The sequence below is a fragment of the Panthera uncia genome, chromosome B4 (genome assembly GCF_023721935.1).
Source record: "Panthera uncia isolate 11264 chromosome B4, Puncia_PCG_1.0, whole genome shotgun sequence".
In the NCBI taxonomy this organism is placed as follows: Eukaryota; Metazoa; Chordata; class Mammalia; order Carnivora; family Felidae; genus Panthera; species Panthera uncia.
In genome coordinates, this window is record NC_064809.1 from 23,648,170 (window position 1) to 23,665,985 (window position 17,816).

The following is a 17,816-nucleotide window of genomic DNA, read 5'->3' on the forward strand; positions in this document are numbered from 1 at the left end:
AGGGAGAATAATAAACAAGAAAAAATTCTAGAAATACTTTGAAAGAATTTAAAACATGGCGGCAAGGATAGAGCGTGACCAGCTGAGGAAGGGAGGGTTGCTAAATTAGTCTGGGCAATGGGGGAAGGACTCTCGGAGGAGGTGAGACCTGAATGATTAGAGTCCAGCCTCTCTTGCGTGGCAATCTATGATGAGGTCTATGCTAAGATTCCTACCTACCTTAGAAGCCACAGGGAAGCTTGTAGCCTCTAAGTCTATGGCAGCCCCTTTTCCATGCTACTCTGTGAGACTGAGAACTCCACTTAGGCATGGAGAATCTCTCCTGTGGTGACACTTTAGCCCTGTGTATTTAAGCATGCTGTCTAAGCCAAAGCTATGCGGAGGGGGGCACCTTCCATGGGCTTTCTTGCCACTGTGACCTTTTCATAGCTCACACTAAAAACTCAATGAAAAACAAGCAAGAACTTGACTCAGGCATGAGGCTTCCTAACATCCAAGTCTTCTGATTTCCCTCACCTCCTTGATTTATATTTAAATAATTATTCGTCTGTCCTTCTCAAAAAGGAACTTGGGCCATTTGAACAGAGTGGGGATTATATCTGCTAAACAGTTTATTGCAGTTAAGAACTACTCATCTTCTGCTTTGAATGTATTTGTAACACACAGGGCATAGCAGAGGACTTTCTGAAGAGTTACGTGAGCTTCATTTCTCCACTTAGACTTAAAAACAACTAAGTATTTGGGGGTCGTAACTGCTATAAAAATATATATTCTATTGTTTTAGACGTGATCGTTTTGCTAAAATGCTTCATAAATCCTGAGTAATAGCATGCTTTTTCCACTGACTTGCCTGGAGTCCATAATACTAACATGTATCTTCAAGGGGAGCCCATTGTTTTCCAAGTTACTCATCTCTGCTGTGTATGACCTGCCAGGAAAGAATTCCCCGGATTTTGACACAGGCAAATAGAAATGACAAATGCATTGATTTAGATATTAACCTTATGTGCTTTCTATACAAAACACACAAAACCTCTTTTGAACTTTGCAGTTGCCATTTAAGCTATAATATGCTGTCAGCCTAATGTGTCTACTGGTAAAGTAATTCTGGGTCTGTGTATTGCTCCCAAGGTTACCTTCAAATGAAAAAGCTGTGAAACTTTTAGACATTGTTTCCATTTTTATGTACTGGATTAACTAAATGACTTTCAGGTGATCTACCTTTTAGACCAATGGGCACTGCCCAATTGTTACGTATTAGATTTTGTCTTACTTAAAAGTATACATTTATTTTTCTGGGTGACACCCTTGAAATGAGATTCAATTTCATAAGGCTCCAAAATACTGATTAAAGGTTTTGACTTATCAGATGACCCACCTGCCATTGACAGAATTAAATTCCTCCATGAAGTTGCCGGAAATAAATTCTCTTTCTCTGAACTCCTTATGGTACTACATTGTACATATCACTTATCTATTATATGCTACCTTGAATTTTGAATATTTACTAACTCTATCACTCAAGTTATATTTTAAATCCACTGAGGACAGGGAGTTTGTGGTAAACAGCTCTTTATCACCCATCACTGTGCCTTCTTATAAGATGTTTAATGAAAATATTTCATGAATTAAAGAATATATTAAAATAATAATGAAAATGTCCTGTCACTTTAATTTGTGAATGGTGCAGAGTATTCTGCCTGAGTCGGGAGTTATTTGATACACTTCCCAGTGATAGTTGCTTTATCACCTGAGAACTGGTGAGTGCCAAGCAGGTGAGCGTCTCTATGTGTCGTTGTGCACAGGTCATGCCTTTCCTCGTACAGACTGTGGCACTGGGGTAGGGGCACAGTGTGAGGGCAAAGTCATAGAAATGGAGCGACAGCATAATTCTTCATGTCCCTTTTGCAGACTAGATCAGCAACCATGTTGTGCTGGCACCGTGATCTTACAGTAATTGTTATTCATTATTTTTATTTTATGCATCTTATAGTATACTCAACAGCAGCTGGTTTTTAATGTACCAGATATTTTTACTTTGTTAGATAGAGGTTGTTACCTCCATTTAGTAAATGAGACAGTGGGAGCTCATAGAGTAAAAAACAAACAAACAAACAAAATCCAAAGGATTATATGGCTAGTTAAGAGACAGAGCCCAGATATGAACCCAGGTGTTCTTGGTTCTCAATCCTTTGATTCCTGTGAGTCACAGATGTCCACCCTACTAACAATGTAAATGGCATCATGACTGAGAAGTTAAGTAAATGTTCTTGAGAGATCCATTCCTGAAGCTAGATAAAAGCCTTCAATAAGAGGCAGTATAACTCTAAGATATACCTAATTAATATTCTATAAATTCTGTAGCATACCTTTTTTTTAATGTTTATTTATAATTGAGAGACAGAGAGAGACAGAGCATGAGCAGGGGAGGGGCAGAGACAGGGAGACACAGAATCTGAAGCAGGTTCCAGGCTCTGAGCTGTCAGCACAGAGCCCGACGCGGGGCTCGAACTCACAAACCGAGAGATCATGACCTGAGCCGAAGTCGGAAGCTTAACCGACTGAGCCACCCAGGCGCCCCTAGAGGATACCTTTATTACTGCTCATTAACAACATATTTTCTTGCATTTTGAAAGCTTAAGGTGTCTATAATTCTGGTATAGAGACTAGAAACTATTATTATTACCCTGAATCAGCACTGCCTTTAATGAACTTTGGGGAAAGAAAAATAAAATGATATCCTCACTTTAAGGACAATGTCATAGGAAGCAATTTATTATATTATGTATAAAATAGAGTTTTGGGTAATTACTGTCAAGCTACATATCATTCATAAATTTTTAGTGAATTTTTTCTATGAATCCTGTCCTGTTATAGAATGAATACCTAAATGAGGATGTTAATGCCAGAGTTATTGAATATGAAGATAACCGGCCCCTCCTAGATATGTTTCTGCAGAAGCCGATGGGTCTACTGTCCCTACTTGATGAAGAAAGTAGATTTCCCAAGGCCACCGACCAGACTCTTATAGGTGAGTGTTTTTTATTTTTTTATTTTTTTATTTTTGGGACAGAGAGAGACAGAGCATGAACGGGGGAGGGGCAGAGAGAGAGGGAGACACAGAATCGGAAACAGGCTCCAGGCTCTGAGCCATCAGCCCAGAGCCCGACGCGGGGCTCGAACTCACGGACCGCGAGATCGTGACCTGGCTGAAGTCGGAGGCTTAACCGACTGCGCCACCCAGGCGCCCCATTATAGGTGAGTTTTAAGTCCAGCATGTCTGCATAGTTTTGTGCTGTAGTCCTATAATGTTCTCAGTGACTTAAAAAGAATGTTGTTTCATTGTCTGGGAGAAAATAGCTATTACAAAGCCTGCATGTGTAACTTTAAAGAAGAGGCTTTGGATCTAATATCTGGACCAGTGAATGTTTATAGTAGGGTGAAATATTTAATGATGAATTAAACAAGTTTGGATATTGGACTTCTCCATACATTATGGTAGAGCCCCAATTACAGGATATTGTATTAGAAATAATCTTAGGGGCGCCTGGGTGGCGCAGTCGGTTAAGCGTCCGACTTCAGCCAGGTCACGATCTCACCGTCAGTGAGTTCGAGCCCCGCGTCAGGCTCTGGGCTGATGGCTCAGAGCCTGGAGCCTGTTTACGATTCTGTGTCTCCCTCTCTCTCTGCCCCTCCCCCGTTCATGCTCTGTCTCTCTCTGTCCCAAAAATAAATAAAAAACGTTGAAAAAAAAAATTAGAAATAATCTTAGAAATTATCCACCCCCCCCAAAAAAAAATTATCCAGCCCCTAATTAGAAATTAGAGGGCAGGGCAAAGGGCCAGCTGTAGAATTTGAAAAGAGACAGCTAATGGGAAGGAAATAAATTTGTCTGCGATGTTCTGGTCACTTGTCTAATACAGTGAAATAGACTCAAACACCTTAATAATCTCTAATTACAGTACGTTAATAGATATTCATAATAATCCTGGGTCATCAAAGAAAGCATAAACATATTCATTTTTTCTGTTTGAGAAGGCACAGATAGGTATCCTATATTTAAAAGATGATCAACTAAAATGGTTAAAAGAAAATGTCTTACTCCTGAGATTAAAAAAAAAAAAAACCTTAGCTTGTTCAGGTGAAAAATAATTTTTTTAATGTGGAAATACCATATTCCCTGTTGGTAGGAGATATTGATTATGTATAATAAATATTTGCAGAAAATTTGGATTCACATTTCTCTCATTTACTTTGGGTGATAGACTCTGTTCTTATGATTAAGTCTGTGATGTCACTTCCTGCTGACTCACTGATTGGTTAATTCTCTCCTCTAATTGGACCATGCTAGTGAAAAACAAAATAACCCCAGAGTTGTGGGAAAAATTGTTTCATAGCAATTACTTGATTTTGAGGTTAAAATGTCCTTTTTAGGACATGAGCAAAAAGTTCTCTGAAGGTGGCAAAATTGTTAAAGGGATGTAACTGCCTTTATGATCCTACATTTTTCCCATGTAATGAATAATAACTTACAGCTCCCCTGATAGAAAGGGGAGCCAGAATGCCAGATTCCTAAGCTCATCACTTGACATCAAACTGGGTTTCACAAACCTCTTTGATCAGTTAATCTCAGGTAGTTTCCTTCCTCTCTGCCCATGGTTCACAAAATGTGGTCCCCAGACCAAGAACATCAGTATCATCTGGGAACTTGGTATAAATGTGACTTCTTGGATTCCCTCCACTCTCAGACCTACTAAGTCATAAGCTTTGTGTTTTAATAGGCCCTCCAGGGAATTCCAGTGCTTACTAAGGTTTAAGAACTGCTCTAAATCATAATGGAATGGTTAAATTCATGACCTTGAGTTTTGCTCCACCATTTATATCCCAAATCTGGGTTTATCAACTATGTAAAATTGTTTTTTCCACTGCACACTGTCCATTTTATGGTGAAAGAGATGATTCTGTCAATAAGTATTTTTGAGGATCTCCTACATGGCTTGATATTGGGGTTCAACTTTTTTTCTACAGAAAAATTTGAAGGTAACCTGAAATCACAGTACTTCTGGAGGCCCAAAAGAATGGAACTTAGTTTTGGAATTCACCATTATGCGGGGAAGGTAAGAACTTTGAAGAATTAGGACTGAGTTTCTCTTAGCCTTTCATCAAATAATAGTGGTGAACATGAAAATTATGGCCAAAAATATTTACAGATGGTTATAATAAGATAGCCATTTGTTTCTGCCCCAATCTGGCCCTGACTCTGTTCTCCAACCTCCTACAATCTGTGTGATCCACTGCCAGCTACTCCCACTCCAGGGCATCTACCCCTAGCATATATCCTGCAAAGGTTAAAAAAAAAAATCCTTCTCCTAGTTTGACAAACACATTGTTGTAGTTTTTCTAGAGGAATTTGTATTAAGAAACTAAGGGAAAACAAGAAAGAAAAGAAAGAGACAAGCTTCAAAGCACCATGTTTCTAATCCTAAAATCTGGCTTTGGGTGACATTGGCTGCCAACGGGAACCTACTTTTTCATTCTTTTAATGATAGCTGACAGCCTTTTCTATAAACTGCCTTTTTCAAACTTGAGGTGGGTCTCTGTCCACTGCAGCCTTTGTCTCTCTCCCTCCCAACAGGAGAAAGTGCCAAATTTCCAACATAATAAACAAGAGGAATCAGACCTCTTTTATCATTCCAACCCAAATAAAATCAGCAAGACGCAAATTTTTCTCTGACAAAATATAGTGTAAACCTGGAGAAGGTTGCTTTTCCAACCAAGTTGTAACGGACTACCATTATAAATCTTTGTATACCTGTTGCTCAGCACAGAGGAAATTCTCAGTAAATACCAATTGATGATTCTGCTGCTACTGCTGCTGCTGATGATAGTGACGATGACAATGAGGATGATGTTGGTTGTGATACTGATGATAACATACTTTATCAACAGGTCCTCTATAATGCAAGTGGGTTCTTAGCTAAAAATAGAGACACTCTTCCAACAGATATTGTGCTGCTTTTGAGATCATCCGAAAACAGCGTAATTCGACAACTGGTCAGTCACCCTCTGACAAAAACAGGTAAGCTAAGGCAGTTTCCTTTAAAAAAAAATTTTTTTAATGTTTATTATTTTTGAGAGACAGAGACAGAGACAGAGAAACAGAGACCAAGCAGGGAAGGGGCAGAGAGAGAGAGAGAGGCACAGAATCAGAGGCAGGCTCCAGGCTCTGAGCTGTCAGCACAGAGCCCGATGCGGGGCTCGAACTCACAGACCGTGAGATCATGACCTGAGCTGTAGACGGCTGCTTAACCGACTGAGCCACCCAGGTGCCCCAAGGCAGTTTCCTTTAACTGAGAAGCTTCCTCAGGCCCAATCAAGTAGTTTCTGACTGTGATTTTCATGAGTATAATCCTCCATTGTTTATGTTGGTTTGTTTTCAGCTCACTAAATACACATTTATTAATATCTCCTGTCCAGATTGTCTGAAGAAAATGTAAAAAGGAATGTAAACAAACTAGGTTTGCATTAAAGCAAAGTATTTGAAGCACTAGCCAGAAAATATGATGGTACTTTAGCTACTCACTAGAAGAATATGCTGATTTCTGAAGAGTTCAAAATCACCTCTGTTTCAGGACTGGGTGGCTTTTGGGTGGTACTTTAAGACTCTACAGGTTTAGTGAGATTTGCCTTATTGATTAAAAACTTACATCCATAGACATGCTTGCATTTGCTTTTAAGTAGGTAAAAATGTGGTTTGGGTTGGTTTTTATTTATCAGATTTTGTTTTATTATTTTGCATTTCTTTTTATGGCTTTATTGAGGTATAACTGACATACAATAAATAGCATATGTTTAGACAGTAAAACAAGATGAGGTTTTGACATATATAAACACCTGTAAAACCAAAAGCATATTCATCATCCCCGATCATTTTTCCTTGTGACTCTGTAATCCTTCCTACACTCCTCCTGACCCCTGTCCAGTTGTTCTAGCACCATTTGTTGGAAGGATTCTTCTTTCTTCTTCCCCCCATTAAATTGCTTGGACAGCCTGTTGAAAATCAATTGACTATATATGTATAGATCTATTTCTGGACTTTCTATTGTGTCGCACTGATACTACACTTCTTGATTACTGTAGCTTTATAAAAAATAATTGAAATCAGGTGGTATAAGCTACCCAATTTGTTCTTTTTCACAGTTGTCGAGGCAATTATAACTCCTTTGCTTTTCCATATAAATTTTAGAATAAGCTTGTCAATTTCTACCCAAAATCCTGTTGAGACTTTGATTAGGATGTACCTGGAGCTATAAATTAATTTTAGTCTAATTCGTATCTTCACAATATTGAGGATTGGGGTTAGGAATTCAACATATTAATTTTGGAGGGACACAATTCAAGCCCATAACAACAGCCATATTGAATCATCCTACAGAAATCTTTGGGTTACAGTGATCTTGAGAAAGTCTTCCAATCAGGGAGCCCAATATAGCTCTCCATTTATTTAAGTCTTCTTTAATTTCTCTCTGTAATACTTTGTAGATTTCAGTGTGTGTGAGTCTTGCATATCTTTTGTCAGATTATCTGCTAGTATATCAGATTTCATCTATTATAAACGGTAACTTATTTCAAATTCTGTTTGTTGCTAGTATAGAGAAATACAGTTGATTTTTCTGCAGTGATCTTTTGCCCTACAATGTTGCTAGATTCATTTATTAGAGTAGCTTTTTTTGGTAAATTTTATATAGAATGATCTATATAGATCATCGATGTAGATGATCATGTCATCTGTGGAAAAAGTTTGCCCTTTCTTCTGCATGTCTTCATCTTGCCTGGCTGCCCTGGGTAGATTCACCAATGCAATATTGAACATAACTGGTAAGAGTAAACATTCCAGCCTTATTCTTGATCTCAGAGGGAGATCTCAGTTTTTCCCCAGTAACTGTGATGTTAGCTGTAGGTCTTTCATAGATGTCCTTTATCAGTAGGAGGAAGTTCTTTCCATTCCTAGTTTTCTGAATATTTATCAAGTATGCATCTTTGAATTTTGTCAGATGCTTTTCCTGTATCTATTGAGATGATCATTCGTTTGTTTATTTTTTAATTTATAAATATGGTGAGTTACATTGATTGATTTTTGAATGTTATGCCAACTTTTTATTCCTGGGAAAAACCTGACATGGTCATGATACATTGGACGTTTATGTATGGCTAGATTCAATTTGCTAACATTTTGTTAAGAATTTTTGTATCTATGTCCATGAGGGATATTGGGCTATTGTTTTCTTGTAATTTTTTTCTAATTTTGGGATCAGAGTAATACTGGCCTCATAGAATGGGTTAGAAGTATTGCTTCCTCTTCAATTTTCAGGAAGAGTATTATTTATTTCTAAATTCCTTTGTGGAACTCATCAGTGAAGCCATCTGGGCCTGAAGAGTTTCTGTGAGAAGGTTTTTAACTACAAATTCAATCAATTTGTTAACAGATATAAGGATATTTAAGTTATCTAATTTTTTAAATGAGCTTTATAGTAGGTTGTGTCTTTTAAGAAATTTATTTCATCTGGTAGTCATATTTATTGACATAAAGTTGATTATAATGTTCCCTTATTATTCTTTAATATCTATAGATGTTGAAATTTTATCAGCACTCTCATTCCCAATATGGATCTTTTGTGTTGTCTTTCACTTTATGCTTGATAGATTTTCTAGATATTTATCAATTGTATTGATCTTCTCAAAGAGCTAGCAAATAGTATATAGTTTCATTGATTTTCTCCCTTGGCTTTGCTTTCTATTTTGTTGATGTCTCTTTCTTTTTCTTTCTTTCTTGCTTGCTTGCTTGCCTGCTTTCTTGCTTTTTTTCTTTCTGGCTTTTGTCATTTTTGTTTCCTTTCTCTGTTTATTTTGGGTTTTATTTTGTCTTCTTTTTCAAATTTCTAAGGTGAGAACTTAGGTAATTGATTTAAGAAAACATTTCTTCTTTTCTAATATAAGTACTTACATTGATTATTTGTAAGTATTATATTTAAATTCTAAAAATATTGGTATTTCCCATATCTTTGTGTTGTAGCCTTTTAATTTAATTCCATAGTGCTCAGAACGCATTATTTGTATGATTTAATCCATTTAAATTTAATGAGATATGTTTTATGGCCCAGAAGATGGTATACCTTGTTTTACATTTCATTTATACTTGAAAATAATGTGTAGTCCACTGTGTTGGATGGAGAGTTATATGAATGTCAGTTAGGTCAGCTTGGTTGATAGTATTGGTCAATGCTCAAATCTTCTGTATCCCTACTGGTTGTCTCTCTCCTGGTTCTACCAGTTCTTGAAAGAGGAGTTTTGAAATATCTGATTATAATTGTCAATTTATCTATTTTTTCTTTCATTCCTGTCAGGTTTTGTTTCATGTATTTTTCAGATCTTTTATTGGACATATAAACATTTAGAATTATTATATCTTCTTGATCAGTGGACCCCTTGATTTATTATTAAATGTCCCTTTTTATCCTTGGTAATATTCTTTGCTCTGAAATCTACTTTGCCTGATATTAATATGGAGACTCCAGCTTTCTTATGACTAGTGGTTGAATGGTATATCTTTTTTTATACTTTCAACCTCAACTTAGTTTTGTGTTTATATTTAAACTTTTTTTTTAGACAGCATGTAGTTGGACCTTACTTTTTTAAATGCCTACAATCTCTGCCTTTTAATTGAGGTGATCATACCATTTATATTTAATGTGATTATTGATATGGTTGGGTTTGACTCCACCATTTGCTGTTTGTTTTCTATTGTTACATCTGTTATTTTCCATACTCTTCACCTGGATTCCCCCCCCCCCACCTTGCATTACAGCATAAAACCTCGTAGACAGAAAGCTGGAGTTATCATAGGGCTCACCTCATTTGTTTCCCCTTGCTGAGGGATCAATGTCCTGGACTGCTTCATGCACAGTATTTAAAAACTGTTATACGTTGACAAACATGGTATGAGTCTTTTTATATAAGCTACTTAGAGCAGTCAAAATCATAGAGACAGCAGAATGGTGGTTGCCAGGGGTTGGAGGTGGAGGCAATGGGGAGTTGGTATTTAATGGGTATAAAATTTCAGTTTTACAAGATAAAAAAAGTTATGGAGATGGATGGTGGTGATTGTTGCATAATATTATGAAGGTATGCTACTGAACTGTACACTTAAAAATGATTAAGATGCTAAATTTTATGTTACGTAAATTTTACAATAAAAATGAAAAGGAAGAAAAACTATTGCTCATATATTTTGTATGGTTTTTTTTTTAGTTATTTAAGTTAATGCATTTGTGTTATTTTATCATGCCCAGAAGCAAAACATCTTCAGGGGTTTTTTTTTAACGTTTATTTATTTTTGATAGAGAGACAGAGATAGAGACCGAGAATGAGCAGAGGAAGGGCAGAGAGAGACAGAGACAAGAATCCAAAGCAGGCTCCAGGCTCTGAGCTGTAAGCACAGAGCCCAATGCAGGGCTCAAACTCATGAGCCATGAGATCTGAGCTGAAGTTGCATGCTCAGTCAACTGAGCTACCCAGGCACCCCTTCAGTCAGTCATCTCTTTCTGTATCCACCAACTGCATCTGTGCATCTAATCTCATTTTTTTCATCCTTATAAAATATGCAACCAGGTTTTCAATACTATGTTTTGTCTTCTGAATATCATCAGAACCATGTCTCGTTGGCTAGGGAGATGAGAACTTCAAAATCAAAGATGTTTCATTGACTCAGAATCTCAAAGCTATCAGAGGCATTTGGGTTTCATATTCACCTAGATATGCAAACATAATAATAATGATGACAACAATAATAATACATAAAATTTGTTTAGAAATTGCAGTGTGCTAGACATTGTACTAAGTACTTTCATTAACTCCTAATAGCAACACTTCAGGACGAACTACTTTTATAGATGAGACACTGAGTCTTAGAAATGTTGAGCAGCTTTCCCAGTGTAACTCCTCTGGGAAGTCTTAGAAGTGGGCTTAAAAGTCTGGGTATTTCAATCCTATGTTATGCTGTCTCCAAGATTCTAAAATAACTATGGCCCTTTACATGTATGACTTTAACTATGAAATACAGCTCAGCCATTATTGGAGGGAAATGTACCACAATTCCTTGCAGCTCACATCTCTAGCTTGATTTATTACAGGTTTATCAGGTCAACTATAAAGGCAAAGTGGATATATTTTCTGAAATTAAGATCTATGCTAATTTTAGTTCCGTTGATATCCACTGATGAATTTTTAAAAGGCATTCATTTATTTTTTTGTTAAAGAATTTGATGACTAGTGTATAATTTTTTACATTGAAATTATTAATCCCTTAGTAAATTTCCTCTTGTTTTTTAGTTTTCAGAGAAATTTAAAGTTTTACTTCTTATTTGGCTAATATTAAGTAATGGTATCTATTAAGTAATGGGTCTATTCTTTTTTTTTTATTGTTTTTTAACGTTTATTTATTTTTGAGAGAGAGAGAGACAGAGCAAGATCGGGGGAAGGGCAGAGAGAGAGGGAGACACAGAATCTGAAGCAGGTTCCAGGCTCTGAGCCGTCAGCACAGTGCCCGATGCAAGGCCCAACCCACGAACCATGAGACCATGACCCCAACTGAAGTTGGATGCCTAACCCACTGAGCCACCCAGGCACCCCATAAATGGATCTATTCTAATTAATGTGCTACTAGTCCTTTGTATACTTACTATGCTCCCAAGCAGTCTTCAAGCCGGTAGTAATTTTGGTAATTTTTTTTCCTCAAACTTTCCCTTAAAAAAAAAAGAAAAAATGAAATTCCAGAGCTGCCCCTCCGAAGATCATGCGTTACTGTCTCTATCCATTCTGCTGTCTGCGGAAGTTTCACATCTGAAGGGTGTGCAGCCCATCATGAAGGTGGACACACACACCCGTTGTAGCACTTCTCCTGATGACAAGGGAGGGGGGAAGACCGCACAGCAGAGGCACTGCCAGCCGCATCCCAGGCAGGGTCCCATCCCACATCATCACCTCAGAGCCAGCCTTTTGCCACCACAAAGAAAGTGAAAGATTTGTCAAAAATGTGTAGCCTCTGTTTCTCACTTAAAAGAATGAGAGTGAAAAGAAATAATCTTTCTGAAGTGATACTGAATTCTGGAGACAGATTTGAACATTGCTATTGGGATGACGAACTCTTGGACTGTGGGTTGGTGTACTGTGCTTGGTGGGGGGTGGTACAGGAGAGAAGATGAACTAACATTTCCAGCCACCCACCATGTGCCAGACATACTTCCACGTGTCATCAACATTCTGTGAGGCAGCCAAGACAGCATTATCCCCATTATGTAGTTTCAAAATGCAACTCAGAGACAAAGTGATTCACGAGAAACACAATTTAAGTACCACAGCTGGTATTCAAATCCAGGTCTTCCTGGCTCCCATGGCCATAATTTTTCACTACTCCAGAGGGTTCTCACGGCCTTGGATTGTGCATGCTTAAGTAGCGCCTGCGCCGTGCACTGATTTCTGAATGTTAGACTGAACATATCCATTGCTCTCAACCATTCATGATTTTCTTATAACAACTTCATGACTTAATAATCTATATGATTTTTAAGGCCCCTTGTAAAGTTTACGTTTGTGTTCAAGAAAATCTCAGATGCCATTTAACACACACATATGCACACACCCACCCACACACACACACACACACACACACACACAAATTAAATTGTCCCTTCTGTCAGAATCACACCATATCCTGTAGCAATTAAAAGAAATCCAACACTCACCTGTACTTTTTCTAATCTCCAAGCTGGAGGGTTTTTTTCTGAATTTAAAATTTGTTACAAATGTTTATGCAATATTACTTTATCCCTTAATTTCTCATAAATACTTTACCAAGGATGAATATTGTGGGATCAACAATGTTTATTTTAATACTTAAGTAAATGGGGGAATTCTTCTAGCCATTAAGTGTATTAATTTTATCCATATTCCCATAGGTAATCTGCCACATTCTAAAACTAAAAATATAATAAACTATCAAATGAGGACCTCAGAAAAAACAATCAACTTGACAAAGGTAAGAAAATGCATTTTGCGTGACAGTGAGTCTAAGAATATAACCTTTACAATGGCAATGTTTGTGTGCTCCTAAAAGTAAGCATCATTTTCCTTAGTTTTTCCTTTTTGATCTTTCTTTTCTGCTTAAGCAGTTATGTTATGTTCATATTACTGCTAGCCGCTAAAATAATCATGCATTTATGATATATTCCTAACTCTTCTTTTATAGCTCATTTTAATATTACGCTAGGAGCAACTCAAAGTATATTAGTGAAGGTCCGAGATAGTCACATTCTGTATAAGACCAATTAAAATTCCAATGCAGCTGATGAAACAATTACCCTACAGTAAAAATATTAACATTTTGTTATTTTATGTATTTGAATGCATAGCCTGTGATAACCCAAAGGAAATTCCACGTGCTCCTTGTGGATCATAAAGTACAATAGATAACAAAGCGTCACTGTCTTTCTCGGTCTCTGTAGGGTGAAACTGGAGAAGCCACACGTCACGCCATAGAGACAACCAACATGAAAACACAAACAGTTGCATCATATTTTAGAGTAAGATATTAAATTATGCTGTGTTGTGCTTAAGAATGTCATTTGTTTCAAATGAGACTTACAGATCAAAAACTAGTAACAAATATCAGAGTGCTATTCACAAAATAAAATTCTCATTACATTCCATTTACTATTTGTTAGATACAGAATATAGTAGAGAATACTGTCAAAAAGCTATGGATTGGTTTGCTTTGATATTTTACCTATAAAATGATTGCATACTAAGTCCACCGTAATGGAGGTTTGTATACCTTGGTTAAAATTTGTCCAAAGAACCAAATGCATTTCTACTAGAATAAAACCTGACAGCATTTTTAATTCAATGCTATGATAGCTACCAATTCTCCTTCCCACTCCTAGATGATTTTAGGGTGGACAGATGGGGCAAGCCTGAGCATCCAGGTCCATTCCATGTCTCCCTGCACATAGACGAGATGAAAACCTCAAAAGAAAAATAGAACTGGTATAATCATGGGGCAAGGAGTAGGGACACCAGGGAAACACAGTAACATACCAAGAAAGTCAGTCACTGTGTCCTTAGCATTGGATCAAGATGGCCTTTCTTCCTTAGACAATATGGGAGAAGAGAAGGACAGGGAGTCCTTTTCTTCCTCTGTGTTCTGAACAATTCTAAATAATTCTGCCCTCATTATTGGTTTCAGTTCTTATTTATCTCTTTTGATAAAATCATATGAATCAGCCAAAGAAAAGGAAGAAAATGCCAACTGAAAATTGGAAATTATTAATAGTATAATTTAAGACAGGAGGGAAAGGGGAGGAAATTGGGTTAAATTTACTGTAAGTGTTTGGCGAATGCATCCAGTTTTCTAACAGAATCATGAAGTATTTTTTAAAATAACTGGGTAGTTTTATTAGATATTTTCAAGTCCTAAACTCCTCACAGACAGTGTGTGCTTAATCATCTTTGAGTAGCATCTGCTCACACACACACATTTATGTGTACATATATGCTCAATATCTCACATTTGCAGCTGGTCCATTCACCTTACATGAGAACTACAGCACAGCTGAATTACCAAGCATATGTACACACAGATTATTTTCTTTTTTTAAGTGAGTTATCCAAGACCATTCTCATTCCACTGTTGTTGACATCAAACACCGTGTGTCTGCTTAAGCCATTCGTTCATAAAATCGTTTAATCCTCAGGCTGAAGTGAAAAGTGATAGAAGATAATTCCGTATAGTATATAACATATTTTTAAAGTAATTTTTCATTCTGTGGAGAAGGAATATAGTATAATACCATGCCTTGGTCCCTAAGAAAAACCAATATTTAAATTGTAGCAAGCTCTTGCTCGGAATGCCAGTGACAGATATATCACCTTTGTATCCCCAGTGCCTGGCAGATGTTTGCGTGATGGCTCACATATAAATGTAATGGAAAAGGGCTCCAAAGTGGTAACCTCAGCTGTTTGAGGATCACATAGGAGTTTCAGTGCCCAAGAAGAAGCCATGCCAAGCCAAGGCTTTGTCAGTTGTACAATTCCGGTATTTGGTTTGCACCAGGGTATTTTATAACCCTAGGCTTGTATATTTCCAACACTAAAAGAAATCCAACTGACAACAGCTGCCTGTGTTCATACATTCATTACCTTGCCAATAAATTGCAATGCTGGCTTTAACATACTCACTGTCTGAGATTCCACTTTTAATTGAACTATGATTATCCTGATATGTTATGCTCAGTTGTCCAGTAATTGGCTACCATTGTAACAAGGTATTGCTGAAAACACAATTTTCAGGGGCGCCTGGGTGGCTCAGTCGGTTAAGCTCAGGTCATGATCTCACAGTCCATGAGTTCGAGCCCCGCGTCGGGCTCTGTGCTGACGGCTCAGAGCCTGGAGCCTGTTTCAGATTCTGTGTCTCCCTCTCTCTCTGACCCTCCCCCGTTCATGCTCTGTCTCAAAAATAAATAAACATTAAAAAAAAAAACCACAATTTTCATATCTATGTGACTTTGAAAATTCTAAAATAAATAAGAAAATTAATCGAACTTGAGCAGATTAGAGTACTTAAATGAATTTGCTTATTTTTGTAACTCCTATGTCCTATATATTAAACTGCTTTAACTTCTCATTCCTTATTTAAAAATTTTTTTAATGTTTATTTGTTTTTGAGAGAGAGAGACAGAGTGTGAACAGGGGAGGGGCAGAGAGAGAGGGAGACATAGAATCCGAAGCAGGCTCCAGGCTCTGAGCTGTCAGCACAGAGCCCAGTGTGGGGCTCAAACCCACAAACCGTGAGATTATAACCCAAACCAAAGTTGGACGCTCAACCGACTCAGCCACCCAGGTACCCCTCTCATTCTTTATTTTAAACTAGGAGATGATTCTGATAGGCATTGATGGGTTTACTTTCATACTTTCTATAAAGAAAGAGTTGAATAAGGAAATTAATGGTATAAGGAGGAAATTAAGTTGTATGCCTAAATACGGTATGTCAGCAAGCTTCCCTAAGAGGATATAATTACTAACAAACCATACCAAAAGGAATTTTATCTATTCATTAAAGTTGCTTTAAGAATGTACATGAAACCTTTTAATGGCTAAGTTCCAAGTTATTGCCTCTACATTTTTGAGTAAATACAGATTTTTAAAAATATGCTATAAATAAAATTTTCATTAATATGCATATTCCTCCATTGACTGTGAATTCATGTGAACATGTATAACATCCAGGTTTCAGCGTTTTTTCTTATAGTAAAAAGAAATACCTGCAACCTTCTAAATTTTTATATGCTACACTGGGAAATTTATTTTTGTTCCATATTATAGTATTCTCTGATGGATTTGTTATCTAAAATGATGGTGGGCCAACCTCATTTTGTCCGGTGCATCAAACCAAATAATGACCGTCAGGCAAGAAAATACGACAGAGAGAAAGTTCTCCTACAGCTTCGCTACACAGGAATTCTGGAAACAGCAAGAATTCGAAGGCTGGGGTACTCACATCGGATACTTTTTGCTAACTTTATAAAGCGGTATGTGGAACTCTTTTCAAGTTTCCATGTACAGTTTATAGAGAAATTCATCAGAAGAATTATAGGAAGCAAAATAGGGAAGAGAATGACTTAGGTGTTCTAGGAGGGAGGCATTTTGTTTTTGCAAAAGATGTACTGAAAGAAAAGGTAACTGGGGCTAGGAGTTTTCTGTTGTCACCTGGGAGATCCTGTGTGGTCACATGGGATAAATGTCATGGGCAGTATGATTGAAAGGCCTAAGCTTCTGTACTGAGCAGTTAGAGGTTCTGGGTTGGGTGACCATTGGGCTGTACCAGTGATTCTCAACAGGGAGAAATTTTGCTCTTCAAAGAACATTTGTCAATGTCTGGAGACATTTTGTTTGTCACAACTGGTGGGATTGAGGGTTGTTGTTGGCATCTAGTGCATAAAATCCAAAGATGCTGTTAAGCATCCTACCATCCACAGGAGAGCCCCCCACAGCAAATAATTATCCATCCTAAAATGTTAACAGTGCCGAGATCGAGAAAACCTGGCCTATTCAGAACGATTTTCCTCATTTAATAAATCTGCCATGACTGCCTAGTGGAATTGTTATAAGGATCAAATGAGACATTATCTCTAACAGTGATTTAGAAGACATAAAGACTCAAGTATGAGGTCCTTTTTAATATTTGAGATTAATGTAAAATGAATTAAGCTATACATTAAATATATTTTATTAAGTAATATATTTATAGTGATATAGAGGTTCAATATATTCCTTATATATTTAATATTTTAAATGCTCCTGTTTCTGATATTTATCAATTCTGTGATTACTATTACCTATTAAATTTGAAGCTTCAATTTTCAATAGTAATACCATTTTCAGGTAAAACCTAGCATTTGAGGTAAAACCTAGCAATTTTCAGGTAAAACCTAACATTCTCTGGCCTTTTTCAGAGTGTATAAATTAGGATTAAGAACAAAACAAAATTTCTAACTCCCTCCTCCCAAAACAAAACAAAACAAAACATCTTACCTTGTGTCAAGCATTCTTTCACTTGGGGTAACCAAAAGACCCTTACTAAATAAAATGAGAATCCTAATTATTTTTGGAAATTTTCATTTTTTCAGCAATCTGTAGTAGTTTTTGCCTCCCCTCACCCTTTTGACCCACTGGCAAAGAAACAAAAGGTATTTTTTAAAAAATGT

The 17,816-nt window shown here is 37.0% G+C and overlaps 1 protein-coding gene across 1 annotated transcript in view; it reads left to right on the forward strand.

Annotated features, from left to right (window-relative positions):
- Positions 1 to 17,816, forward strand: part of MYO3A (myosin IIIA) — a 243,182-nt gene that overhangs the window by 171,823 nt on the left and 53,543 nt on the right. The window contains exons 20-25 of the mRNA XM_049624722.1: positions 2,878 to 3,031; positions 5,029 to 5,117; positions 5,950 to 6,079; positions 13,014 to 13,093; positions 13,560 to 13,637; positions 16,435 to 16,640. Of these exons, the coding sequence (XP_049480679.1) occupies positions 2,878 to 3,031; positions 5,029 to 5,117; positions 5,950 to 6,079; positions 13,014 to 13,093; positions 13,560 to 13,637; positions 16,435 to 16,640 (737 nt within the window). The remainder of the gene's footprint in view (positions 1 to 2,877; positions 3,032 to 5,028; positions 5,118 to 5,949; positions 6,080 to 13,013; positions 13,094 to 13,559; positions 13,638 to 16,434; positions 16,641 to 17,816) is intronic.